Genomic DNA, 27,415 nt, shown 5'->3' on the forward strand with positions numbered 1-27,415 from the left:
GCATTGCAAAAGATTCAAAACATTTTTTTCAAAGCAGAGCTGCTCTAAATGTTTGCCAGAAACATAACCGTCTGTCATGTTTGTGCTTTTTGGATGCAGCAGTGTGCAGGTCTGTTCTGTTCAGGTTCTGTTTTACAGGCTGTTTTGATAATCAGGCAAACATTATTACTCAGTCATGATTGTAAAATCAACATGAAAAATCAGTTCTTACAAATTTGCTCCTGCATTTCCTCGCATTGTGTAGGCATACAGTTGATGGGCTCTAAGTTTCAGACGACGGCCTGCAGTGACACGGCACTTTCTATCATAATGTGATGTCATCACAAAAGCAGAAGTCTGTGTCCATCTTAATCTGGAGTTTTAAGAATGGAAATGACAACATTATCTTAATGAAGTTGAAATGGTTCAGGCTGAAATTGTTGGCTGAAAATAAGACATAATGTGGGGGGAAAACCCCATCCTGCTTAACAAATTTTAAATTCTAAGTTACTCAAGTTCTGGACATTTGAGTAGAAAATCAACTTTGAACCTGTTTGAATAGTAGCTGAGTTTTATCTGTAGGTCCACAAAAAACTAGAGGGAACTATGAAAGAACCACACAGAAACAAGGCTGATCAAACTATAAAAAGAATCCTGTAAATGGCTTCAGTCGTTCAGCATGGGAGACAGGTCCACTATTTTTTCATTTTGACTCATTCAGCTCTATTAAGAAATTTATTAGTCGAACATCTGAAATGATCGACAAATTGTCATAGATCAAATGTAGATTCTTTAAAGCACATTTACTGTAAAATGAAGTTTTACTGCTGTCTGGCATTTTAAACCCAGTTCAACCTGAATTTAAAGTTTTCTAGAAGCAGCAAAATAAACCCTTTTCATTTCTGGGAGGGTATGAATTCAGAAGTCATTATTGAGAATAAATTTGTTTTAAAACAAAACATAAAGTGGGGAAACAACAGACAAACTATAACTGCATGATATCAAGACAGTAAAGAATCTGAGAACACCATCCAGTTGAGTGAAGGAACATTCCTTATCCTGGGAGCTATCAGATGATTAACTGTGCATCATAAAGCAGAATCCCCGCTTTACCCAACATACACGCTCAAACATCTGAGATGTGAATCAGTGAGGTTACTGAGAGGCAGCAAAGTTAACCTCTGGACCTCAGAGCAGAGCTGCTTCAGCTGGTCTTTCTTGGCAGGTAGTTAGTGGAGAGCGAGACGGTGTCCTCCTGTTGAACATTAGCTGGAAAGCTAACATTCCAGAATGTTAAGCTAACAACTTGTTCTAGAACAACTAGAACAAGTTGTTCTAGAACAACTAGAACAAGTTGTTCTAGTTGTTCTAAACAACTAGAAGTTAGTTTAGAACCTAGTTTAGTACAAATTCTCCTAATTTCTAAAAAAAACTCTTTTGCATAAATGATTTTTTACTTACATCCTTTAGATGTCAGAACTGAAATAGTTTCATCTTTATTTACTCCAAGCTGCTCACTTACAAACATTCAAACACACTATCAGACAATAGAAACATGTTCATTCATCAGAAACATAAAATCAAGACTACCTTCTGAATGTATATTCAAAATTAAAAGTAAAAACTGACATCAACAATAATTTTGGGTATCATTAATAAATGTGGTGTAGCAATGTTGTGTTGAAGCTTAAGGTCTGCACCTGTAGAGTCTCCAGGAACAGAATTACCAGTTTGATCATATCAGAAGATTATTAATAAAAAATAAAAGCAATAAAATATCCCACATTCTTTTATGTTCTGAACAGCTGCATGGCTTACAAATGAAATACTTATTGATTTTTAAGGACCTCTCTGTTGCAGCAGCAGCAGCAGCCCCATTCTGTGCTGAGATCCCTGATGATGTGTGACAGTACACTGCAGCCTCCAAGGCACCACTCTGATTATTCTAACAAAATAGTCATTGTGAAAACATAAACAAATGAAATAAAACTGACTGATGGTTAACATGAAATTTTCATTTCAAGTACAAATTCTAAACCAACTCTAAAACATGAATAGTACGAAAAACCAGCCAATCTGAATGTGGCAGACTGGTCAGTGATGGTCCTCAACACTCTGAAATGTTCCCATTCAAAGTCAAACACTGAGGCATTGGGGGTAATAAATGCAGCAGCGTGTGGTACCACTGCCAGAGAGCATGGAGCAGCCTCTGCTGGAATGATGATCCACGCTACGCCTGCTGTTCATAGCCAAGGATGGGAGCCAACCATCTCTCCACCTCCTCTGTACTCATCCCCTTCCTCTTGCCGTAGTCCTCCACCTGCACACAATGAACGTCAGTCTGGATGTTGCTCTGGGTCTCAGGTTTAAGTAGTCATCTTGTGATTTTCCCAGGGTTTCTAGTGAACTGTTTGTATTGTTAGCAAAGATCAACTGATGTAAAACATTCAGAATCAGAATCATTTACTGGATGTTATATGAGGAGCAGTGGCAGAACCCAACTGTTGATCTAACCAGCAGGCCACTAAGAAATAGGTGCTAAATTTACTTTGTGCTAACATTAACATTTAGCCTGGCTACAAAACACTTTGGATAAACAGCAGCTGATATGAATATTTCAGCTGATAGGGAAGCTGCACAGGTCAGAGGTTCAGCTGGAAGAGGATCCAGCTAGCTCCACCACATCTCCTCCTGAGAGGTTCTCTTCAGATCCATGATGGTACCACAGCAGAGTTCTGTCAGCATCAGCATGAAAGGCGAGCCAGTGATTTACAGAGAAATGCAGTCTGACAGGCGGAGCAGCAAAGAAGCAAGTTCTGCCAAAGGAAAACATCAACTCATCGACCTGAGCTGAAAATCTGCAGAAAGTACAAGGAAGATACTGCAAGTTAAAGGCCTTGTTAATGTTGGGATACAGAAGGGAACCTATGTGTGATCATGATTCCTTAGTGGCACCAACCGAGAAACATCATGATGTGATTGGTTAAGTTGGCTTCCAGTGATAAAGTAAAGAACCTCAGTGTTATTTTTGACCACAACATGTTATTAAATCCCATATTAGACAGATTCTACAATTTCCTTCTTAATCTACAGATTATTGCGATGCTAAAAACTAGTCTGTGCATTTAGTACTTCAAGGCTGGACTACTGTAATTCTTTACAGTAGATTACAACTGTAATTACAAACTGTAATTTGTGGAAGTCCACAAATTACAGTTAGAAATCTTCAGCTGATCCAAAATGCTGCACAGAGTTCTGATGAAAATTAAAAACAGAGATCATTTTAGCTTCTCTTCGTTGGCTCCCTGTTAAACCCAGGATAGAATTTAAGACTCTCCTCACATATAAAACCCTTAATAATTACCTCCATCATACAGAGATCTGATTGGTCCACATGTCCCTAACGGACTGCAGGTTTACTGCTGGTTCCTTGAGGTTCTAACAGTAGAACAGGAGGCAGATCCTTAGTTATCAGGCTCCTCTCCTGAGGAACCAGGTCCCAGTTTTATCTGTCTATAAGGCAGACACTCTGTCTACTTCTAAGATGAAGCTTAAAACTTTATTTTGTAATGAAGCTTATAGTTGGAGTTTCTTTGGTTAAACTGCTGGAGGAGATAATTACCACCAGCCTACTCTTCATTACATATTGTCCACAATTATTGCTGCTGTTTACTTTATGTTCTCTTTCTGTCCTGGCCTAGGGTTTAGCAGTGACACCTTCCTGGAGGGGGATATAAGCTGAGCAATTGTTGCCAATAGCTTCCTCTTCCCATTAACCCTTTCCTTTTCTTTCCAATAGAAAGTACTCCTGGATCACTGCTCCTGTGTTGTTCTGTCTGCTGCCGGTTTAGATGGCTGCTCACACTGGGATGGTTCTGGTGAAGGGAGATGTTCTTGTCCAATGCCACTACAAGTTCATCCAGAAGAAGGGACAGAAAATGTTTGCCCAACTGATATAGAAAACCAAATTGGTTGCATTATTTTATAACTAAAATTGAAATGAAAAGTATGTAATTATCTCTGAAAAACCTAATGTAACTGCATCAAGTTGCCTAATTGAATCTGTAAATAAATTGGATCAGTTTGTCTCTAAAGTGTCTTGAAACTGAATCTGTGGTGAATCAGTGCTGCATGAATGAATTCAATTATGATGAGAACCTGTTCCTTGGTGATTTTTCCCACAGCGAAGTACGAAGCCTGAGGGTGTGAGAAGTAAAGTCCAGAGACCGAGGCAGCTGGTGTCATGGCCAGAGACTCTGTCAGGTCAATTCCTACACACAGACACACACAAACACACGCACACACACACACACAGACACCACACACAAAGCCAAAATGAACAGGTGATACCTTACATAGATCTTAACACCAAACTGAGTTACAGAGAGAGCACCACATGTCACATCCAGTCACACCAGAGCCGTTCATGGTTCTTAATCTTGTTGTAATGTTCCTTTACAACAAGAAAGGTTCATTACAACCATTCTTGTTGTAATGTAATACAACAAGAGCGAGGTGACAATAGTAGCTATTGTCAGTAGTTGACAATACTAGAGCTCCCCCTGGTGGTGCCAACAGAAAGTTTTATTATGTTCCAATGATCAGATCTGTCTGTCTGTTAATAACAGTTATTAACTGGTATTATTATTTTTTTTTCCATTTTTTTCTCCAAAGAGTTTTTGCGGCGCTAGTGGCTCGTATTTTTTCTACAGTAAGCAGACAGGAAAGAGGGTGAGGAGAGGGAAGAAGACATGCGGCAAAGGTCGTCAGGACCAGGAGTTGAACCCGCGACGTCTGCGTCGAGGACTAAGGCCTCCAAACGTGGGGCGTGCTAACCCCCTGCGCCACCACAGCATGCCCCGATTAGCATGCCCTGGTATTATTATTACCAGTTAGTAACTGGTAATACCAGGTAATACTGGTAGTACCAGTTATTACCAGGTACAGGTAATAACTGTACCTGGAGTGCTGAATACTTTTTAAACGTTGTCTTCTATGTTTTTTGTGTTGCTACTTGTTCATTTTAAAATCACAGTAGAACTTTCGAACAGAGGAGTTTTCTAAATCTGAGGAGACGATTATTTTAATCTGTCAAGATGATTCAGTTAGTCCAGCTGGGATTGCAGATGGGGTGTGATTATACACACAACAAACCAGGTGGCCTATGCATCAGACTTCCATCTGAATAAGCAGATCATGTTTAATATATGAATATAAATATTTGAGGGCTTATAAATTGTCTTGGCTGTACAAGTAAAGACTTGGAGGAACAAGCTAGCATCCCCACCAAGCTACCATTTACTTACAGTCAAATAATCCATGAAATACTACTTTCTTAAGAAATGTTTACAATATTGGTGCCAAATCATATGTTTATATCCGCTCAAGAAGGAAATTTGACAGAACTTAAACAACCAAAATGAACCTTTATTAATCATGAAACACGAGGAATATTCAGACAGTCTGGTTGGCGTTCATCACAGCATCTAAACATCACCCTTCTAATGAGTAGATACTGTCAAAAACAACTTTGAGTTTTGGAGTGTTTGTTAATAGTATTTTGCAATGCTGACTTACACACAGTTTCAAACAGGATTTTTGGAGAAGAGAGCAGATATAAAAGGATGAAACTCTGTGAGAACCTAGATGTGTTTTGTTGCTCTCACCTGTCTCCTCCAGAACAGCAGCCAGCCTCCACATGGTGAGTTTCTCCGTGTGGTCGGGCTGGTTGGGGTATCCGGCTGCAGGCCTGATTCCTTGGTAGCGGACTCTGTGCAGGTCTGAGGCCTGCAGAGCCTCGTCAGAGCTGTAGCCCCACAGCTCCTTACGCACACGCACATGGAGCTCCTCAGCAAATGCCTGGGGCAGAGGCAGCAGACACAACATCATCTCCAGTTTTACTTTTCTTTATTATCTAACAGTACCATAAGACATATATATATATATATATATATATATATATATATATATATATATATATATATTTATTGTGAATTATTAACATGTTCACAATTTTATGGTGTTAAGGTTTCATCCTGCATACATCACCTCAGCGAGGCGATCAGCCAGAGCTTTGACCATGATGCTGTTGTAGTCGTCTCCCTGGGTCTGGAACCGCTGACTGAGCTCCTCTGCTCCAAATACACCTACTGCAAACAGCCCAATGTAGTCAGGAACGCCGCTGTCCACAGGAGCCACAAAATCAGAAACACACAGGAAGGGCTCTGAGCTGGAGCTGTCTTTCTCCGCCTGCAGAATACACACACATTCCCTTACTGCTAATGCTACCTCATGCCCCGCCCTTACACTCCCAGAGAAAGAGTCGAGCTGTGAGGTGCCACATCAAGAAAGTTGATGAACTCCAGATAAAGACTCTCACCTGCTGCCGTAAGCCATGAAATGTGGCGACTGGCTTCGTGTCTCTGTGAACTGTGACATCATCTTTATACACGTTGATGTCATCACCCATACTCTGAGCTCGCCAGAAGCCCACCAGGCCCCGCCCCTTCAGACCGCTGCTGTCGATCATCTGATGGAGCAGTAACTGGGCGTCATGGAAGACTCTGCGAGCCTCCGCACCTATAGCACAACATCAGTCAGTTATTCAGACTTACAGCCTGATCACACATACTGGTGATGTAACCATGTTCTGTGGTTGAGTGTAAAGAATGCAGAGGAGTTCTAAATATTCAAATGTACAACATTCGAGAGCAAAACAAAAGCACAAAGTTTTAAAAACCATGAAGCAATAAAACAAAACAAGGACAGAAAAGGCAGAGCCTGAAGACCCTTCTGCTGTCGTTATTGGTTGATTGAGAACATTAAGAATTCTCAATCAATTACTCTTGTGACATTGGAAAAGAAAAGATGAATCACAAACAGCTGCACATTAGTAGTCTAATGGTATGTTGAAAGTGCTACACCAAGGCTCATGCTTGTTAAAAAACATCTCCTAAATGCAAACATCTCTTATATACAGTAGTATCACACCTGCAACCCGCTGACTACAGAAGAACTAGTGCTAATCCTTGTTTAGCACTTCTTTGTTTTTTTGTGCAAGAAGTGGTAGAAGAAGCCCAGAGAGCTTTCCTCTCAACACCAACCTGCTGTTGAGAAGGAAACAAATGGATGGATGGCAGGTGTTGGCAGAAGCAGGACAGCAGTCTGAAAACGCAAAGAGAAGCTCATACCAACAGTTTTGTCATTGAAGATCTTGGGGTATCCTCTGTTGGGGTATTTCCCTCTAAGCTGCCACACATCAAAGAAGGGTTTCCAGTCGATGAAGTGCAGCAGACTGTTCAGATCGTAACTATCAAACACACGAGTTCCCAAGAACTGAGGGCGCACTGCAACACAAAGACAACCAGACACACTGAACATGCTCACTATCAGCTCTGTTAGTGCTGAGACAGTCATTAAACAGATTTATGTTCTTAGTTTGAAATTCACCGATCTGCGCTGACTTACCTGGCCGAGGCTCAGAGAACCAGTCGACATGCAAAGCCTTCTGTCTGGCCTCAGACAGAGAAAGATACCGACGGTCCTAGAGACAACACAGGGAGGAAGGACAGCATTTCACTTCTCTGCATGTTCTACATTCCAAGGAGCCACCTGTTTGTTCTTAATGGGGAAAAGGGATTCCTGGAACCAGAGAAGCCCTCTTCTCCACTAATACCAACTCTCACCTTCAGGGAGTCGTAGTGCTCCTGTCTGACCTCCTCATACTCCTCCTTCACATCCTCCCAATATTCCTCCCTCATATCCTCATCTAGCAGCTGGGAGCACTGAGACACAGACACAGAACTGGGTGAACACCAGTAGACTCAAACCAAACCAAAAAAACCATGTCCCACCACTACAAAAAAATAACATGTGAGCTCCAAATAAATTCAGCACCATAAAGGATCATAAATATAATTTGGTCCAAATGCAGTTCAGTAGCAGCTGTGGAAATGATTCAATTTGCAAGGAACTTTCACCTCTAGAATGGACACTAGTGGATACTTCTAGTGGGAAAAGTCAATTTTCACTCTGTTAAACATTCACACACTCATGTCCAGGACAGTTTATGTATTACCTGACAATGTTTGCAACAGAAGCTTTGCTATTTATAAAAATTAATTTCAAAATGAATTAATAGGGCATATTTTGCCATGCCTACATTACTACTTTTTTCTGATTGCCTCATGTTACTGTTCTTGTTTTTTTTTAATCTTTATTACTGTGCTGCATCATTGAGTGTCATGAAAAGTGTCTTATAAATAAAATGTGTTAGTATTATTACTTGAGTAGAGGTGGTTATATTTACAGATTAATAAGCTAATATCTATTTGGTCACTTGGGGATATTTTGACAGTGAACAGAACATTTGATTCTATCCACTGAGATCTTTAAATGTGACAAAAGAAAAAAACAATCATGGTTTTGATGTCTTACTCTGTCCTGAAACAATAATATGTCCTATCCCTGTACACACTATTTTATAACAGAGCAGAAGCAACACACACACTTCAGCTACATGGCAGGATTTTGATGGTAAGGTTTCCAGACATGCACTTTGCTACTTTCTGTAGGATCTATGTAAAAAATGTTTTATGTACACAAACATAAAAAGAAAGATAAGTCACTGTGACAACAGTTCTAATGAGCCAAATGAGACACTGATACATGCAAAGATGGACCTGCACCAGACCTGCACCATCCCTCAGCTGAGGATAAATGACTTACCACCACCACACTCCTGGAGGCGTCAAGGACATGAACTACAGGAGAACTGTAGCAGGGTGCAATCTTCACGGCAGTGTGTGTCCTACACAACAAACAGCACTGAAACACTCCACTTTGGGTCATTACAATATTTAAACCACAGTTTTCTTTAAAAATATATCCTGTGTCAGTGCATAGTTAAGTTACTTTGATGTAGTAGCTCCTCCAATCAGCAAAGGCGTTGTCATTCCAAGTCTCTCCATTTCTTTCGCCACATAAATCATCTCCTCTAGAGAGGGAGTGATGAGGCCTGACAAACCAATGACATCTGCTCCAAACAAACAAACATCTATCAGCACGCAGTATAACAGAAATAGCATAAATAAATACATCACTGGCTCAAAGTCATAACAGAAAAAAAGAGACTAAAAGTAGTACATTGAGAAGCAAACAACATCAAAACTCTCCAGAGCAAATTAAAAGTAAGACAACATCCTCCCAATATTCCTCCCTCATGTCCTCATCTAGCATGGTTGTCAAGAGAATGCTGTCTGACAACCATATTTATAAAGCAATGGTCTAGTAGCTTGTTACATACAATAATCATCTACAGTTAATTCAGATTTGACATATTTTCTGTGCCAAATCACAACAAATGTAATCTTAAAGTACCACAATTTATCACATAGACATTCAGAGTCAGTCCACATTTATCTGATTTAATACAGTCTGATTAGGACTGGACAATGTGACAAAGTCTTAGAAGCAACATCAGCCTATATCAATAACTGTCAATATCAATAATTATTACTGATATATTTTTTTGTTTTACATATCTGAAATATTACCAAACTGGTGACATGACCTGTCCTGTTTTATCCACAGTTTTAACTTCAAATCATTGTTTTTTTTTATTTTTAGGCAACAATGAAGCACAGTGGCAAAACTTAAAACTGCTGCTGAGCAAGTTATTCCACAGGTTGTTGCTAGGCAACCAAAGAGAGAGTTAGTTGATTGCACCAACCTTTCTTAGCAAAAGCCTTTCCTCTGTCTATAGTCAGCTGGGAGTGAACCCACCAGAGCACAGGAAACAACCCCTTGGTTCTGCCATTTGGGAGCTCCTTTTCCACCCAGACGGGGGTCTGCTACACCCCACTGACATCCTGCTAACCCTCTCATCCATTTTAAGTGAAAGTGTGAGCAGTGCAAGAGTCACATGACATTTAAATATGTCCAGTTTAATTTAACTTTCAACATTTTGCCAGTGTTCCTAACATTTACCAGGGAATGTGTTTTTATAGCCATTCTCTATTCCCCAATTCTATATAGTTCTGCTGTAAACAATATCTCCAGGTACCCAGCAACCTTTGCCATAGGCACGCCTTAATCATACCAGCTTTCTGTGTTACGGCCTCTCTGAGAATACGATCACAGGTCACCATGACACCCAGGTCGATCACCCTGCAACAGAGCAAACACAAGCTGGTCAGTTCTCCAGAAGCACTCAGTCATAGCTTTACCGTAGATACAGCTTGATGTATCTCATTCCAGAGGGAGGGAAAAATCAGTGTTAGAAAAACTCTCTGGCCTTAAATTTCATGGCAGGGTCAGAAGGTCAAATCCCAAAGGCTCAGTCAACAGATTCCAAAGAGCATCAGTTCTTCTAAAGACCCCCCATGTCAGCAAATTTCTTGTGTAGCAACAAGAAATGGACACTGCTTCAGTAAAAAGCAACAGGACTTTTCTTGTTTCAGAAAGACGCTTTGTCTCTCATCCAAAAGGCTTCTCTGTAACGTCTTCAGCATTTAGTTAGCATTAAAGCATTTAGTATTATTGTGCCATGGATGGCTGAGAATCTTCACCATAGACTTTTGTTTTACAGACAATATTGTGAACTCCTATTTATTCCTTACTAATTATTTAAATCTTTTTCTGGTTGGTTTCCAAAAGTAATCCCTCATTCAATTAATTCCATCAAACACTGGCAAATAGAGACAGATCGGAATGTTGACTTGTGACTTTGTGTCACTAAGCACAAAAATCTCTCTAGATTCTGTAAATGGAGAAATTAAAGAAACCTTTCCAATGAGCTGCTAACCGCCAGGTCTGATTGAAGTTGTTTTTCAGGTCAGTAGTGAGTGTGGATGTGAAAGAGAATGTGTGAATGGATTAATATTAACAAGTAAGGTAAAGTTGACAATATGGAACAAAAAAAACCAGAAGAAAATTTAAAATGGTTACTTTAAAAAGAACAAACAAACAAAAAAAAAACAGCAGCAGAGATTGAAAGTGAATTTACCTAAAGTTGTTACAACCCAGGACCACGCCCACAATGTTCTTGCCGATATCATGAACGTCTCCTTTTACTGTAGCCAGAACTATGGTGCCTTGATAGGGATCCTGCAGACAGAGGAATGGATCAGACTTTCTAGGGACTTCTAGGTCCCATTTCTAGGGAATAAAGAGTCTGTTTTCAACTTCACGTGCTTAGGCTTTCTTTCTGAACACACTGTTCAACATGTGAGATTTGGTGTACTAGTTTCAGACAACTGAAAATATGAAGGGTGTGTGGTCTAGACATGGTGCTGATGTATGCAGATATAGAAATTATGTGAGTTTTAAAATAGAGACAATGATGAAAGGAAATCAGGAACACTTCTGCAGAACTTTACCCACATGTGACCTTGGCTACAGTTGCAATGTTTAGGTGATTCACACAGCTGTTACAAACTCATTGCATCTCTGAATAGCGCTGTTTATGTTATATTCCATATGCATATGATCTAGTGGTAGTAAAAGCAACAAAGAAGCTAGTATGCTCTGGACTTAAGACCAAATACACACACACATATTCATGACATGCTTTTATTAAACTAATTAAAACTTAATTCACACTTTACCTCTAAACATTACCCCTGACCAAAAGCAAGGAGCCCATCATATTAGGACTGGGCTTTGGTCCTAATATGATGACTCTGGTCTGGACATATTACAATATTCAGGTCCAATGGTAACAATGACATCAGCAGTCACTCTTTGATACATCAAATGAATCTCTCTTGAGTGTAGCACATAGACTGTTTCCAGACCTGTTCCTGTTTCATATTTGTAAGTTATAAGTTATGAAACTTCTCCAGGAGCTGTTAAAATTATATGAAGGCACAGAATCAGCCCAGTACAGGTTCACATTCCCAGGTGAGAAAGACTCACCTGGTATAAAGTTAATTTTTAGGTGCTTGAATTACACCTAAGATAAAATTAGGGTTAGGGTTAGGAATAGACTAGTATCGGTTAGGGTAACTTAGATAAATCTTTATTGTCATTGTCACAAGAACAACGAAATTTAACTGGTAGGGTTAGCTAATTTGCACTGCAGCTGTGAATTAGCTTTACTAGCACTTGGTACAGCATATTAAATGGTGACATTTACATTGGAGTTGTACATTATTCCTTTTTAAATAAAGTTTGTTATTGTTATATGATGTGTTTGCTGGGAACCACCTTACTCTATCCCACAGGGTGAAAAACACCAATTTTCTCACAATAAAAAGTTTGTGTACAATTTGAATGTTTTTTTTATGTTAAAACAATGCTCCTGACCGTCTCCTCTGCTGATCCTGATGCTGCCATCATCTCCTCTCTCTCCTTCTCCATGAAGGGAATCAGAAAACCGACTGCCTTCTTCATGACACGAGCCGACTTGATTACCTAGAAATACAACGAGTAATTCAGTTTGGGGCAACTGTTGATTTTACAACATTAATAACAGCACAGAAGTATTATCAAATTGTCAATTTAGTTCTACTTAATAGCCTGCTGACTGATGCTACCACACTGTAAGACTAACTCAGGAAATAAGTCACTTATTTTAATCTCATGTCAAAACTACACAGTGAAAGCACATCTGTTGCTGTCTGCTCACATCTGCAGGGTGCTAACTAAAACTTCCATGTGATTGGTTGATTCACCATCTGTGAAGGATTTGAACAGCTGCTTGTACCTAATATAGTGGTCGGTGACAACAGTACTTGGTGAGAATCAGTACGGACAGATGAGTTCTGGTCCTCACCAACAGTCTTTAGATTCAACAACAATATGTTGTCATGGCAACGATTCTCATTGGGCAAATGTTCAACTATGAACAATTATTATACATTGTTGTCTGCATATTAAACTGCGTTACTCGGAGCTCTACTTGTGGCTGGGTCTTTAAACCAGCAGGACATTTGGAGCCAGACATGGAAATGTCGTTTTATAGTTTCAACCTCAGAACTGTTTACATCAGTGGTTCCCAACCCTTATATCACCGCAGACCGATCAAGGCTTGGTAATTTTACTGCAGCCCGCAGTTGGGGGGGGTGTCACAAGGCACGATTTCCAACTTTTTGCCCAATTTTCCCCTTACGACAATCTTCGAACATTCCGAGTTTGAAGATTGTCGCTGGCGATAATTGTAACCGATCATCCTGCCTGTGTGGTGTGTTACGTAGAACTTGGGGACCGCTCTGATCTAAAATTGGGCATATTCAACATGTTGGATTGTCTTGGCCCAGCGTGTGGGGTTTTCTCTGACTGGGAGCGAGAACGCAGCCTGTTGAATGTGACAGGTAGCCAATCAGAAAGTGCAGTGACGTAAGCACGGAGGGGAATCCCAAACAGCTGACATGGCGCAACTAAGAGTCCAGTGGGACAAGGAACATCAACAGAAATGATGAGAGGAACTGGAGCATAACTGGTATCGCACTTGATAAACCCGGTAACTTTTCATCTTTCATTAACCTGACATAAGTTCTAACGATAAGGCTTCAATCAGTCAGGGCTTGACGCTGACACTAGCTCGCTTAAAATGAGTCCACAAACTATCACTATTGCCTCTACATCGTTATCCGTGTTTGTTTATTCTAAATTCACGTATGTTGATGGTTTTACGGAATTTTCTTCTGGAATCAGGATGTTCCTGAGTGGAATCGGTTCTTGTGCGGTGTGTTGCTCCGGCCGTGTGGCTGGACACATGAACCGATCGAACCTGTTGTACTTTTATCGGCTCGTGTCGTGTGTGGTCACAGAAGTTTGGAAAAATCGGCCGACAATTCTTAAATCGTGCCGTGAGAACCAGACTTAAGACTCACAAGCTCCACTCCTCTCATCTCGGCCACTGCCCTAATGCTTTCTCACTCTGGTCGCTATGGCAACATTTACACCTTGAAAATAAGATACAGATGTGCCACAAAAACAAACATTTTACTTTCATGAAAATTTTAACTCATGATAACGACTAATCAATAGGAGCCCTGAGCTTGTTTCTCTACAACGAGACGGTTCCATCTGAGAGTGATGAGAGACAATGACACCCGAAGTGTTGCTTATGCACAGGGTGCCTGGTAAGCAGTTTGAAGCTTAATTCCCTCATTAGCGAGCCGGTCACCTTAACATGCAAACAGGGCTTGGAATGTGGGAATAACCTACCGGGATAAATCCATTCTCCTCTCTTCTCTGGGCCATTTCCCTTCACAAAGAAACGTTCCAAAGACATCCGATCTGTTTCTTACTCATTTTGTTGCTTGTGGCTCAATGTTGGCACGCAACACGTAACCGAGAGAATCTGGTTAAAGGACTTTCAAAATAAAAGCTCCTCCAGACTTAGATAATACATAAAACTGAGATATTTAATTATTTCTTGTGCGGCCGGTACCAATTGGTCCACGGACCGGTACCGGTTGGGGTCGACTGGTTTACATTACTGTACATTACGTTAATGGCATGACTAGAATGAATGGCATACAGACGACATGAGGAAAACTGAAACACTGAGTGTAGGTGAATAACAAGGGTACCTGTGGCAGAAACATCTTCCCAGCTCCAAACAAGTCCCCCACCACCTTCATGCCGTTCATCAGGGGCCCCTCGATGATGTGAAGGGGTCTCCTGTAGCGCTCCACCTGAGCCCGGCACTCCTCCACATCCTCCACCACATACTTCTCTATGCCCTGACAGGAACATAGACAATAGTGTGTGGAATACATTTTTACACTTTCACCTAAGCATAACACACTTTGGGCCAAGTGGAAACACCCACACACACACGCACACACCCCTACACACAGTGTCTGCTACAGCCTGTGAATGTTTTTACCTTGATGAGAGCATATTCCAGCCTTTCTTCTACACATGCTTTCCTCCATTCGTCTGTCTGAACCACCTTCTTCCCTCCTTTCCCTTTATTCTGTTAATGAGAGGCAGACTTGTGTCAGTCCAAGCAAAGCAGCAACAACATCCACAGAAGAACCAGCAACAGCCTGCAGGACTGATGGTTGCCAGGTTTCCTCTACCTGAGCGTAGGCCAGCAGCTTTTCTGTAGCGTCAGCATCTCTGTTCCAGATGAGGCTCTCACACAGCAACAGCAGCTTCTTATCAATGTCATCATAAACAGGAAGGTTCCCGGCATTTACAATGCCCATATCCATCCCATCCTATACAGGAAATGACATCAACTCATTTAAATCTCACTAGAGTTTCATGTGTTCAGCAAAATGCCTGAAACAGAACGTAAAGAAGAAGGGGGGAGGCAGAGCGAAGACTCCCAGAGAACAAACGCCTCGCCGTCAACATTTCATGAACCCTGTAGTACCACAACAAGACAGAGGAGCTATTGTCTCTGGGCAGTCAATGTAACTGTAAAATGTTATGAATTTTTATGTATTTATAAATATTAAAAATCCTGTTTTACTCTTATTTTCAAATAGACAAATACTGATGGAACGGCCATCCTTCCTGGACAAAAACACAAAAGAACAAGAACTAAAATTTTTCAACAGAACAGAGATATAGAATATTCAAAACAACATAAATTCTATTTTTCTTATCTGAACTAAAATGAACTATTTTCCAGGGCGTGGCAGTGGTAAAGTGTGTGACCCACAGACAGAGGCCTCAGTCACAGGTTCAAATCCTGACCTGTTGACCTTTGCCACATGTCTTCCTCCTATCTCAGAACCCACTCTCCTGTCAGTGTATTGTTAAATAAAGGCCACAAGCGACAAAAGTCATTTAAGATAAAAAAAAGAAAGATATTATTGTCAGTATCCAAAATTTGCTATTTATTTTAGATGTTTTTACACTTTTCTTTTTTTGTTAGGTTCAACCTGTTCTGCACAGCTAATCTGGCTGAGATTAGATCTCACAGACTGTTATTTTCCACATGGACTTTTTTCAACAGTCACTAAGAACAGATCAGTTGTTACACAGAAGATGTAAGAATACTTCAGTAGAAATGAGCCTCCTGACCTGGAGGAGCAGTGAAATTGAACTGAATTTGAATCTTCCTGCTATGACATCATAATATCACCATAACAACAAGTTGTGCCTCTGTCATCGTTAGGTGTGATGGCAATTCACAACAACTGATTAGATCAGATAGAAAGGCAGCTGTGTCTGGGTATGTGGATGTAACACTGTAACCATAGTTACCTTGATGGCATGATAGAGAAATGCTCCATGCATAGCTTCTCTAATAGCCTCCATACCCCTGAAGGAGAAGGAGAGGTTGGACAAGCCTCCACTGACCCTGGCTCCTGGTAGGGTCTCCTAATCACAAACAGACAGCTTTTCATTAGAGCGTCTCCTCATTACCCATAATGCTCTTAGTTAGTAGAAATGTGATTATACCACTAGAAACGAGCTGCCAACCAGCTCCATGTTTACATCCTGAGCCCTTTAAAACTCATCTTTTCCCAGATGCCATCTTGAGGGCATTTCCAATCCCAGGAGAGATTGCTGTTTGAATCTATGCATAAGTGTGTGAGAAATGGCTAAAGTATTGTGAAGCCACAAGGGGATAAGGTTGCACACATTACTGCAAATGTATCATTGTCAAAATATCAATATCGCAGAGAAGTGTAAATAAATCCAGGCTGCTGAACCCAATAGCAGCCAGGATAGTTTTGCACTCTGCTGTTTTTTCTAAAATCACCAAGTTAAACTGCTATATGCCAGAGCTAAAGTCAGCCAGAGGTCTGTATACAGAAAGCTGCTGTATGGACCAGAGGGGCACAACCCGACCGCAGATCTTTTGTCTTAGATTGATCTTGTTACCTTGATAAGCTTAGTGGCCCTGATGAAGTTCACAGCGTAGTCACTGTGTTCCTCCATGCCAGTGCCAATGGTGAGGATGTTGGGGTCAAAGATGATGTCGTTAGGATCAAAGCCGACCTTACTGACCAGCAGGTTGTAGGCCCGGGTGCAGATCTCCACCTTCCGCTCCGTGTCTGTGGCCTGAAGTCGCAGCACATTCATTAGCAACTGCACACCACCAGCAGTTACTGATTACTGCTCAAACCTATCGTCCAATGAAAAAATGTCACCTTTCAATATCAATGCTATGATGGCACAGTATATGTCTGACAAAGAGAACACAGTGTATTCAGCAGGAGGGAAGCTGTCCATTTTAATCCCAATGAAGAGGACTTCTACTTCAGTTAGAATAGAAGCTAGAAAGGCAGCTGTAGGATGTAGGATGTAGCAACATCCTACATGTCCTGCATGAAGTTGGATTGACTAATTAAAGGTTTCTCTTCTGATTATGAAAAATTGAACAACAAAATCAGTTTGCTTTGATTGATTTGTTGTGGAGACATTCACTTCCTGTTGTTGCTCCAAGTACAGATCAATAAAACTCCACAGATGCCTCGGCCATCTCTGACTGATACATTTTGTCTGATTGTGTCCACAGAACTGTAACAACTACTTCCTGTCGTTTTCTTCTCCCTGCATCAGTGACAACGTCAACATGGTTGTTGATCATATTATTTGTGTAATGCAAAAAAAGTGTTTCCATTGCACTCTAGCAAAGTAAATCAATTTTGATACAGTCAAAAAAAAAAAAAACACCTCATTCTGGCAAGATTTTTTTAATTGCTTAAAGTGTTTTCTTTAAGCTAAAGGGCAATTTTATGGTCAATAGAAACAGCTCAGGATGGCTTTATTTCCTGACAGAACTTTTCTCTGTATTGTTGCTCCTTATTTGTGGCTTCGTTAGGAATGTAGGTTCTATTTTCTGGTAGACGCATTCCATAGACCGCTGAAGAGGTGCGATATTACATAACTTAGGTAATTAAAATCAGTGTTTTACACCGGAACTGTCTGACTACAGTAACACTTCGACTTGCACTGAACTTAGCTACGTCTGCACTGTTGGACCAGAAGGCAACTGTGGCAGAGATTATAAAGCAAAACACTCAAACTGTGATCATGTAAGGAAGATCATAAAATGTTTGCACTAGTAATTGTTGCTGTGTGGGAACTGCAATCATAGACACACTAAATCATCCATAACCATGATATGTTGACATATAATTTTATGATTGTAATATTTCTGTAGACACTATGTGTGTGTGTGTTGGCTGAATACTTTGGCCTCACCTGTCCCTCCTCATCAAAGGCCATGACCACCACAGCAGCTCCATAGCGCTTCACAGTGGCAGCTCTGAGCAGGAAGTCCTGCTCCCCCTCCTTCAGGCTGATGCTGTTCACCACGCACTTGCCCTGACAGCACTTCAGCCCAGCCTCAATCACTGAGAAGTTGGATGAGTCGATGCACAGAGGAACCTGCAGGACCAAAAGCAAGACTTCTAGAAGCATGAGGGGCTTATAAAATATGGAGCAAGGTTATTCAGTTCCTCATTAAACAGGTAGGATGGTTCTGAAAGTGTAAATAAACAAATGTCTGACATATGATCAGCAAGTGAAACAGATCAGCTCTATACCTTCCCTTCAACTCAGAACACCCAACAATAAGGCACAGTAATGATGGTTATTCTACATGCCAGGCTCACTTATGGGCATCTGATGAGTTAGATTCTGTATTCCACTGTTCTTAAAAACAGAATTCTGCTAAACATGGAAAAAATTAGAAAAAAAATGAATTCATTTGGGGCGTGCCATGGTGGCATAGGGGATAGCGCGACCCATGTTTGGAGGCCTTGAGTCCTCGACGCGGCCGGGTTCGACTCCCGGACCCGACGATATTCGCCGCATGTCTTCCCCCCTCTCCATCCCCCTTTCCTGTCAGCCTACTTTCATATAAAGGACACTAGAGCCCACAAAAGACCCCTGGAGGGGTAAAAAAAACAAAGAACATGAATTTATTTGACTGTCTTACCCGTGCAATATCAGGCTCAGAGGCTACAAAGTTACAAAAGCGAGCCATGGCAGCCGGACCGTCCAGCATGCCCTCATCCATGTTGATGTCCAGGACCTGGGCTCCCATCTCCACCTGGGCCTTGGCAATGCTCAGAGCTTCCTGAAGACAAAACACAGAAGAACACACTGACAAAAAACCTGTCTCTTGAGGTGGAACAGTGGTGATTTTATTACAATCTAAGAAATAATAACTATAATAATAACCTCATATTGTCCAGCCATGATCAGTTTGGCAAACTTGCGTGACCCAGCCACGTTGCAGCGCTCGCCAATGTTCACAAAGTTGGTGTATGGGCCAATCCGAAAGGGCTCCAAACCTGCAAATTACAAACATTTTCTTTCCAACAAGCCAGGAACTTATCAAGCATTATAGAATTATGATAAACATATGGAGGAAACTTTAGTTTTCTGTAACAACACAGATTGAGCCTGGAAGAAAGCTTCAAATAATGCCTGAGAGTCTCCGACTGCAGTAACAGATTTATTATAGAACAAATCTGTGGGACAAACTGTCTGCAGAAAGCAAAGAGAGCAGATCTATTGTTGCCTTTCAGAGAATAATAAAATATAATTTTCTTTCAATGTATAATGAAGTATATTCATTCAGTATAGTGCAGAATCCTTACAAAGATCAGGTTTTTTTTCTTTGTTATCATTTGTACATTGCTTGCTTTGTGTTTAATGATGTGTTAGTATGGATGGCTGACTGATGCTTGTGGTGCAGTAGATTGACTTTTGGGAGAAGGTGTAGATATACAAGACATTGCTTTCTTTAGACTACTTTTCATCCAGAGCTTTTGCTTGTGCCAACATGTGACATGTTCATTTTAAACTGTAAATTAAATACTGTAAATAAGCAAGTTAAAAAATAAAAGCTTCACTTCCCTATGAGGCTGAATCTAGTCAGACTGTCTCACATCTGGACAAGTCTCGTAAAGAAAAGAATTTTTAAAAGAAATCTGAAGAGCTAGAGGAAAGAATCATTACATCTCGTCTTTCACCCTCCCTTCAACAAGAGATGAGAGACTTTGTACTGGCAGAGATCCCACTGAACCCTTCCATAACCTCAACTTAGTTTTTATTTATATTGTGAACCTATAAGACCTAAAACTGAATCAGTTATCAGGCATATCATCAAAAATTCTCTGAGTAAGCGATGATCCTAGAAACATTTATACCTGAGAGAAGCAAATAGTCTTTAAAGGTATCAGTAGCAGGAACTCTTGGCTGGCACTGCTTAACTGCCTCGGCTATGGCTCTGTGTGAGGAGGAAGAAGAAGCATCATGTAAACATGGGCGATCAGACAAACACTGAGCTGTCGAAGAAAAACCACACTGACCTGATGTGTGACGGGGTGGTCCCACAGCATCCCCCCACTATGTTCACCAGTCCATCCACTGCAAACTCCTGTGAGAGACATGACACTTGAGCAGCATTCAGGCAGTCAGTGGTAGTGCAACATCACACTGATTTTTTTTTTTTTTTACATTTAAACCTAAAATTGGAAGTTTGTGTTAAACTAAGGCATGTGACAGATAAAGTCTCAAAACTCCACAGAAACAGAAAATATCTATTATCTTTCTGGAGCATTTTATCAAGCTGAAGTAGTTCAGTAATCCTGAAACAATCCACTCACCATCACCAGAGTTATTCATGTTAGCCACGGAGCCTCTGACTATGGAATGCATGCAGACAACTGAACCTAGCTTGTCTCTATGATGATGATGTCATCATCCTTTTAAAATGAAGATTTGCCAGAAATATAAAAACACTTGTATGAGCAAAGTCTGATTTATTACTCAAATAGCACTAAATGACAGATGGCTGACAACATCAATAACTTATCACATAATTATCAAAATGAATATATTGCCTAAATTCTGGCGCTATGTTGTCACTACCTCATCCTTAGAAAATCTTTTCCGTTTTAATAAAGTTAACATGGAATTTAAATAAATCTAGTTGGACACTCAGAATGCTTCACAGCCTTAGAAAGGAAACTGCTCAACAGAAACTCCTCCAGGCTTTAGGACTTTTGATCAGTGATATGGGCTGTATAGGCAGTTGCTCATAGCGGCATCAGAAAGGGGTGGAGCACCCAACAACTAGAAAATAACCATTCCTGCAAGAACCACAACTCTGCACATATTTATATGTCAAGCTTGCAAAGTTAGGCATAGCAATTAATCATGATTAATCCCAACACCAGAGTGAGATTAATACAATAAAAAAAAATTCTATTAATAATACTACAGAAAAAAACAAGAGGACATGCTATTCAAGTCAATGTGGGTAGACCTTTGCAAGTCGGGAAATGGCTATAAGGAAATAGCTTCTAGCCTGAACTTGAATAGCTCTATAGTAGAGGCAAACTATTCTTAAAGTACAAGTGGAACTGTGATGAAAGGGGCTGCAGCAGGACCCACCTCACTGAGCGGGATGGGAAGAGAGGTTGGAAAATCTTCTGTTTACCTGAACTACAACAAAACATGGCGTCTTGTGCTAACAGTTAACACAGCAATCATATATTTTAAGGCTGAGCTGCACATCTTTATCAGGGTGCGAATGATTGTGGCAACTGCTTCTTTTAAACATCAGTGTGGAAATTGAACAGGACCTGCAGACTGGAGGCTGTAACTTGAGGTGTTTCATCATATCCTCCAAATGTGTTGGGAAGCCCTAACAAAAAAAAAGAACACAAAGTGTTATTTAGATTACCCCTGACCTCATCAATAAATGGACTGGGTGGTCCAACAGACGAGGCAACAGGAAGTAGAGCACAGGTCAAAGCTGCAAGTCCTTTAATGAAAAGTAAACAGTTTAGATTGATCGCAGAGAACCTGTCGGCATCTCACTGAAGCCTTCAGTTATTCAATTACCAGCATTGTATCTGAAGATAGGTTACCATGCCGACACTATGGACTAGATGTTGTTGTGGGTTACCTGCATTAGGATAACAGATGATGAAAGCTGTTGTGCTTTTCCCAATCGCCTCAATAAATGGCCTCATTTCTGTTGCCCCCAACGCACAGTTCAGACCAATACTGCAACACAGAGAGGCAAACATCTGACTCCTGTCTGTGTTCATCCCACATCACCTTATGTTGATTCTCCAACAGGTCAACTCACCACAGCGGCTTCACATGGGACACACTGACTATGAATGCCTCGCCCGTCTGACCGGACAGCGTCCGGCCGCTCCGGTCCACAATGGTTCCTGAGATCTGGACCATCCCAAAAACACCTCACAATGTAGTCATGACAACATACCTTACGTCATAGGTCCTGTACTGTACCATAAAATACTGCAACCTTTAAGAGTAAATTACTTTAGGAGTCATTTTTCCAAGTAATCTCCTGGAACTCTATCAAGTAATTGATGCTACACATAAATGTTCTGTTTGGTCATCAGTGGTGATTCAAATTACATTGTTCACCTGTAGGTTAATTACTAATCTGGAGCTGTCAGATGCACTGGAAAATACCCATTTCTATTTTGTGCCTAAATCTGATTTAACAAATGCAAAAGTTCCTGTCAGCCGTCTTAGCAGAAATACAAACATTTCTACCTCAGTTTTATTATTTTTATCTGCAGCAGCAAATTTAAAAAATGCAATGATGCAGATAAACTGAAATAAGAGCATCACTTCTGTAGATACACATAAATAACATGTTTGACAGGTTTCACAGATTCAAAAGGTTTCCATGTGGAAACTTCAGTTATGATCATAAGAGTATAGTGAAAATGACGTACAAATATGGGCTTCCTTTCATAGGACTTTTCAAAGAGAAGGTCGATGGCAAACAGAGCAGCCTGAGGACAGACAGGAAGACAGCATCGTGAAACTACAGTAAGAAAAACTGTATGAGTAACAAATACCACACATTACAGCATCTGCAGAGGATTAATCACTGAAGCTGTATAATAATTTATGTATGTTTAAGTTGTTTATAACAAATTAGACACCTTGTAGCCAGGACTTAAGCCGAAGAAATGTTACCTTGGAGTTGGCCGTGTCAAAGATGGTCTCCACCAGAAGGATGTCTGCTCCGCCGTCCAGCAGACCTCGAGCCTGCTCTGTGTAAGCCGCCACCAGCTCATCAAACGCTGGAGTCACAAAACCAAACAGCAGTAAGGACAACAGCTACAGAGGCAAACATTCTGCTTCTGGTTCAGTTCCCTGTTGTGGCCTTTGGGAGGTGAGGTTATTCTTCAGCGTAGTCATGGTAACCTGGTATCCCATCTCACCGGTCTCCTTGTACAGTGACTCAGGTTGAGGTCAGTCTGATGTAGGCAGATTTACACTAAAGCTAAATTCTTACTTATGTTCCTGAAATCCGGTTTCTCCACAGACGGCGACACGGAGAGGGTTTTATTGGTGGGGCCCAGCGCTCCGGCCACATAGCGTTTCCTACCTGAGGACACACAAGGTCATGTTAATCCCATGAGAAACCCCTGTGCTGATGTATGACCATCACTGCAGCAGACAGGAGGTTCAGCTAACCAGACTGTTTGGTGACATCATCGGCTGCCTTCCTGGCCAGCTCTGCTGATGCCCTGTTGAGGCGATAGGCCTGCACAACAAACACACAGTTACCCTCTGAAGGAACAACATGACCCACATTAAACTCATCTAATACAGAATAAATGACTAAAGTGACAGCTACATTAGCCACATGTTCCACATGCTTCCATATGCTCATGTCGCACACACCTAACAGATGGCATGGAGAAGTTCAAGTGGTAGCACATTGTCTTCAGTTAGCTTTAATTATGAATTAGTCGACATTTAAGAAGAACAATTCCAGAGTCCAGACAGGAAAACATGCTCCAGTTGTTCTGGTATGTTTAAACCAGACAAAAAAGCACACTGACTGGTGATGAATGGTGTCCATGTTCTTATCCTGGCCACATTTCAACACATAACATGGATTTCTTTATTCTTCTTTCACATCTTCAATTCAGTTTATTTATATGCTGCCAATTCACAACACGTCATCTGAAGGCACTTTACAGAAACATAAACCCAGTTGATCTTCGTTCAAACAGTGCTTTAAATTCAGTTTATTATTCAGGTTGGTTATAAGGTTTCTATGTAAGGAAACCCAGCAGATTGCATGGAGTCATAGACTCCTGGGTGAACACGCAGTAACAATTGCTTGGATTACGACCTTGACTTTACAGAAATCCCTCATACCAAACAAGTAGGTAAGTAAGAAGTTAACGGCAGTAGTAGCTCCTTAATGTAAACTTTTTTCCATAATAAAGCAGAGTATATATTAAAAGAATTCAACAAGATCATTATTACTTCACAACGATCAAGAAATAATATTGCTTGTAATGCTTCACTCCACTTCACTCCACTTCCAGGGGACATATGTGGCAATTGGACAGATTTTTTGTGGCCCCAACTGCAGCTCAACAATGCTATAAAGTTGTTTATTAAACTTTGAATTTTTAATCAGTGTGAAATTATTACTGACATCATTTCCTTACAACAAATGATGTTAATTAGAACTGAGAATATTTGTCTTTTTGCAAATACACTTTTATAATAAATAGAACCATGTCAATCCAGACTTTTACTTAAAAACCAACGTTGCTGCGTCCAAACCAGCTTTTATTTAATTTATTGAATGAGACGTAAGTGACACACTAAGTAGAGAAGTTATCAACTTAAAACTGACTGAAGTTGTGCAGAATGAAAGCAAGAAAAGAGCTTTTAGCCATCAGGAGCAAGCTCACAGGTCAGCTCTGATAAGTTCTGGTATGCAGAAACAGATCCTGGAGAATTTCTCAGAATGAGCCCATCAGTGGTTAATCAGTGAACTCTCGTCTCTCTGTGTGCATGACCTTTGTGCTGGCAGCAGGAGCTGTGTGCTGCTCATACCAGCTGTTCCAGTCCATAATCAGCCTGGGCGATGGATGTGCTGCTGAACGTGTTGGTCTCAATGATGTCAGCTCCGGCCTGCAGGTACTCCTGGAAACACACCATGGACAACACTGCAGCACTTTGGTCTAGTCAAAGAAGCCACATGTCCAGCATCAGACAGGACAACATCTAGATCCATCTGCATGGATTACCTTGTGTATGTTATAAATGATGGCTGGCTGTGTGATGCTCAGGAGGTCATTGTTGCCCTTCAGAGGTAGAGGATGCTCTTTAAACTCTTCTCCCCTGAAATCTTCCTCCTCCAGCTTCTCTTGTTGGATCATCGTTCCCATTGCACCATCTAGGACCACAATCCTTTGCTGCAGCAAAACTCGCAGCTCTGACTCCACTGCAGAGCTGCAGCCTGGACAGAAAAACACAAGCAGTACTCTGCATTAAACGCTGGCTCGGCTCAGCTCGTCCTAAACCACAGTTAGAGCTGAACCACAGATCAGCGTCCACAGTTCTAAAGAAGATCCATGAATGACCAGGAGTTCCTGAAACTCTGGAAATCTGAATGGATAGAACAACACTTTGCACCGATTTGGTGGTTGAAGAACAGATTAAAAATAAATATCTTTAAGGGACGATGGTGGATTGTTCAATTTAGGGCTCTGTCCGTCTCTCTCGTTGTGTGGTAAGACTCTTCACCCGCTAAGCCTGCTGGTGGTGGTGCATGGCAGCTATGGTTACTATCCATAGCTTGCCATCATCAGTGTGTGAATGTGTGTGTGAGTGACTGTAGTACCTCTGGGCTTGATAAAGCGCTATATACTAGAACAGTCCATTTACTATTTGAGCTCATATGTCTATTCAATAATTTAGCAGGAAAAAGTGTTAAACTTTTTTTTGTCAATATATGGTTTCAGTTAAAATACAATTAATTTAGTTTAGTCGCATTGTAGTTTATTATTGTGTTTTAACAATTACCAGAATTAAAGATTTTAGAATAATAATGAAAGAAAAAACATTAAGGCTATGTTAAGAAGTATCACACCCCTCAGTTCTGGAGTGCAGTGGTGCCATTAATTATTATTTTTAATGAAATGTTATCAATAATAGAAACAGAACATAGATTACTCTCAAAATAAAGCATACGTTACAATACATATCTCAATTAATTATAGGAGAAATGAAAGAAATGAAGGAGACATGGAAGCCACATCATCAAGAATAATAAAACAAATTTAGAAAAATCAAAAAATCAGTGTCGATGTGAGAAATAAGATATGATAAAACTTTATTGTCCGTCAAGGAGGAAATTTTCCTTCGGATCTCCAACTTCTTGTCTATACCAACTGCAACAAAACAGTTCATTTTAAAACATGCAGCACAGTAAACAAACCCTGAGTATGAATATTTAACCCGATTCTAATTTGACCTAAGCGCAGCCACGAGTCGGTCAACCTGTGTGTTCTGCTGGGCTGCAGACCTGAATGTTAACATGTGGTTCCAGATGATCTGTCAACTGCAAAGCAGTTGCATCACATCAGAGTTTAGCTCCAAGCTAACAGAGAACCATGTGACAGTGCCGGGTGGAGGACCTACCTGCTCCCGCAGCTGCACAGAGCTGATATCGGACATTTGTCGGAGCCATTTGAAGCCAAGCAAGCCGTGAGAACAGCCCAGCTATCCTGAACACCCGGCGGATAATTATGTTCCTTCAAACTTTTCCTACGGAGACTACTGGAAGGGTCAACCATGGCTTCCTGTCACAGTCCTTCAAAATAAAAGCAGGAACTATTTGACTTAAGACAACTTCCGGGATATGAGTGTGATTTATTTGGCATCACACTGTTTATACCAAAGAAAATCAATCTGGTCCCTTGACGGTGAAAACTTTTATTTTTAATTTTTAAAAAAGAGGGTTTTCTAAATAATCACTTCATTTTAATGGGGAAAATATTTTATTCACCAAATTTTACAAAATGAAAAGCAATTGCAATTCAGTTGTACATTCCATGAATTTGCTGAACAATGAATCAGAAAGTACATTTTCAGTTAGAAATTATTCAGGGGGGTTTTAACCAACCCCTGTAACTCCCTTATTTATATTATATACAGTATATACACCTAGACTGGTTCCACTTGTGTGATTCCTATGATTCTCATTTTTTTAGTATTTTCATTAAGTTAACTCTGAAGTTTATCCTTTAGGATCTGTTCAAAATTCTATCTATAACTATTTTTGCTGACATTTGTCTTTTGTTCAGATACAAGGATCTAGCTGTCACAGAATGGAGATGGTGATAAAGACAAAGAAGAAATAGAATATGAATATTTTTGACCATAAGCATTCAGTCAGAACACTGGCCATTGAAGCTAAAGTTTGCTCTTGTTTTGGTGAAGCTGTACTTCTTAGTTCATGTTAGGGTCACTTTATTTCACCGAGGTAATGTAGAAAGTGGGCAGAGCCTCATCAGGCCACTGAAGCAACCAATCAGAGAGTAGTTTGTGAAAAGTGAAATCTTTTGTTTAAACAAGTTGTATCTTTCTGTATCCATCAGTATCTCAGATGGTGGCTTTAAAGATAAGCCCCTGATGCAATGAGCTCTACAGAGAGCACCAGCTGTTACATTAAACTGTGTTCCATGCAAAA

The 27,415-nt window shown here is 40.6% G+C and overlaps 1 protein-coding gene across 2 annotated transcripts; it reads right to left on the reverse strand.

Moving 5' to 3' along the window:
* Nucleotides 1-1,522: 1,522 nt before the first annotated feature.
* Nucleotides 1,523-26,541, reverse strand: mtr (5-methyltetrahydrofolate-homocysteine methyltransferase). Of its 2 annotated transcripts, XM_028027116.1 has the most exons (33): nucleotides 26,365-26,540; nucleotides 24,969-25,180; nucleotides 24,775-24,864; nucleotides 23,389-23,458; nucleotides 23,207-23,299; nucleotides 22,885-22,991; nucleotides 22,638-22,697; nucleotides 22,013-22,107; nucleotides 21,827-21,927; nucleotides 21,501-21,562; nucleotides 20,223-20,290; nucleotides 20,061-20,140; nucleotides 19,087-19,199; nucleotides 18,842-18,982; nucleotides 18,103-18,288; nucleotides 16,777-16,956; nucleotides 16,153-16,269; nucleotides 15,015-15,155; nucleotides 14,819-14,908; nucleotides 14,520-14,672; nucleotides 12,286-12,393; nucleotides 10,985-11,085; nucleotides 10,079-10,146; nucleotides 8,893-9,013; nucleotides 8,707-8,788; nucleotides 7,665-7,763; nucleotides 7,447-7,522; nucleotides 7,170-7,325; nucleotides 6,359-6,558; nucleotides 6,028-6,228; nucleotides 5,646-5,838; nucleotides 4,138-4,250; nucleotides 1,523-2,299 (listed from the first exon to the last, which is right to left on the reverse strand). In XM_028027116.1, exons 1-33 carry the CDS (start codon nucleotides 26,411-26,413, stop codon nucleotides 2,210-2,212), a joined length of 3,816 nt encoding a protein of 1,271 aa, XP_027882917.1. In that variant the 5' UTR covers nucleotides 26,414-26,540; the 3' UTR covers nucleotides 1,523-2,209. The 2 variants fall into 2 exon arrangements, with proteins under 2 accessions (XP_027882917.1, XP_027882918.1); XM_028027117.1 differs by lacking the exons at nucleotides 1,523-2,299; nucleotides 4,138-4,250 and having other exon boundaries at nucleotides 5,813-5,921; nucleotides 5,968-6,228; nucleotides 26,365-26,541.
* Between the last annotated feature and the right edge of the window lie 874 nt (nucleotides 26,542-27,415).

The sequence above is a fragment of the Xiphophorus couchianus genome, chromosome 9, assembly GCF_001444195.1.
Source record: "Xiphophorus couchianus chromosome 9, X_couchianus-1.0, whole genome shotgun sequence".
Classification (NCBI taxonomy): domain Eukaryota; kingdom Metazoa; phylum Chordata; class Actinopteri; order Cyprinodontiformes; family Poeciliidae; genus Xiphophorus; species Xiphophorus couchianus.

What these genes read in the sequence shown, in the direction of transcription:
- mtr (XM_028027116.1), bottom strand. Translation starts at nt 26,413, where the DNA reads ATGGCTCCGACAAATGTCCGATATCAGCTCTGTGCAGCTGCGGGAGCA. An exon ending in CTGTGCAGCTGCGGGAGCAG is followed by an intron (nt 25,181 to 26,364) that starts GTAGGTCCTCCA and finishes TTTTCTGTCCAG; the next exon opens with GCTGCAGCTCTGCAGTGGAG. An exon ending in CTGGGTTGTAACAACTTTAG is followed by an intron (nt 10,147 to 10,984) that starts GTAAATTCACTT and finishes GCTCTGTTGCAG; the next exon opens with GGTGATCGACCTGGGTGTCA.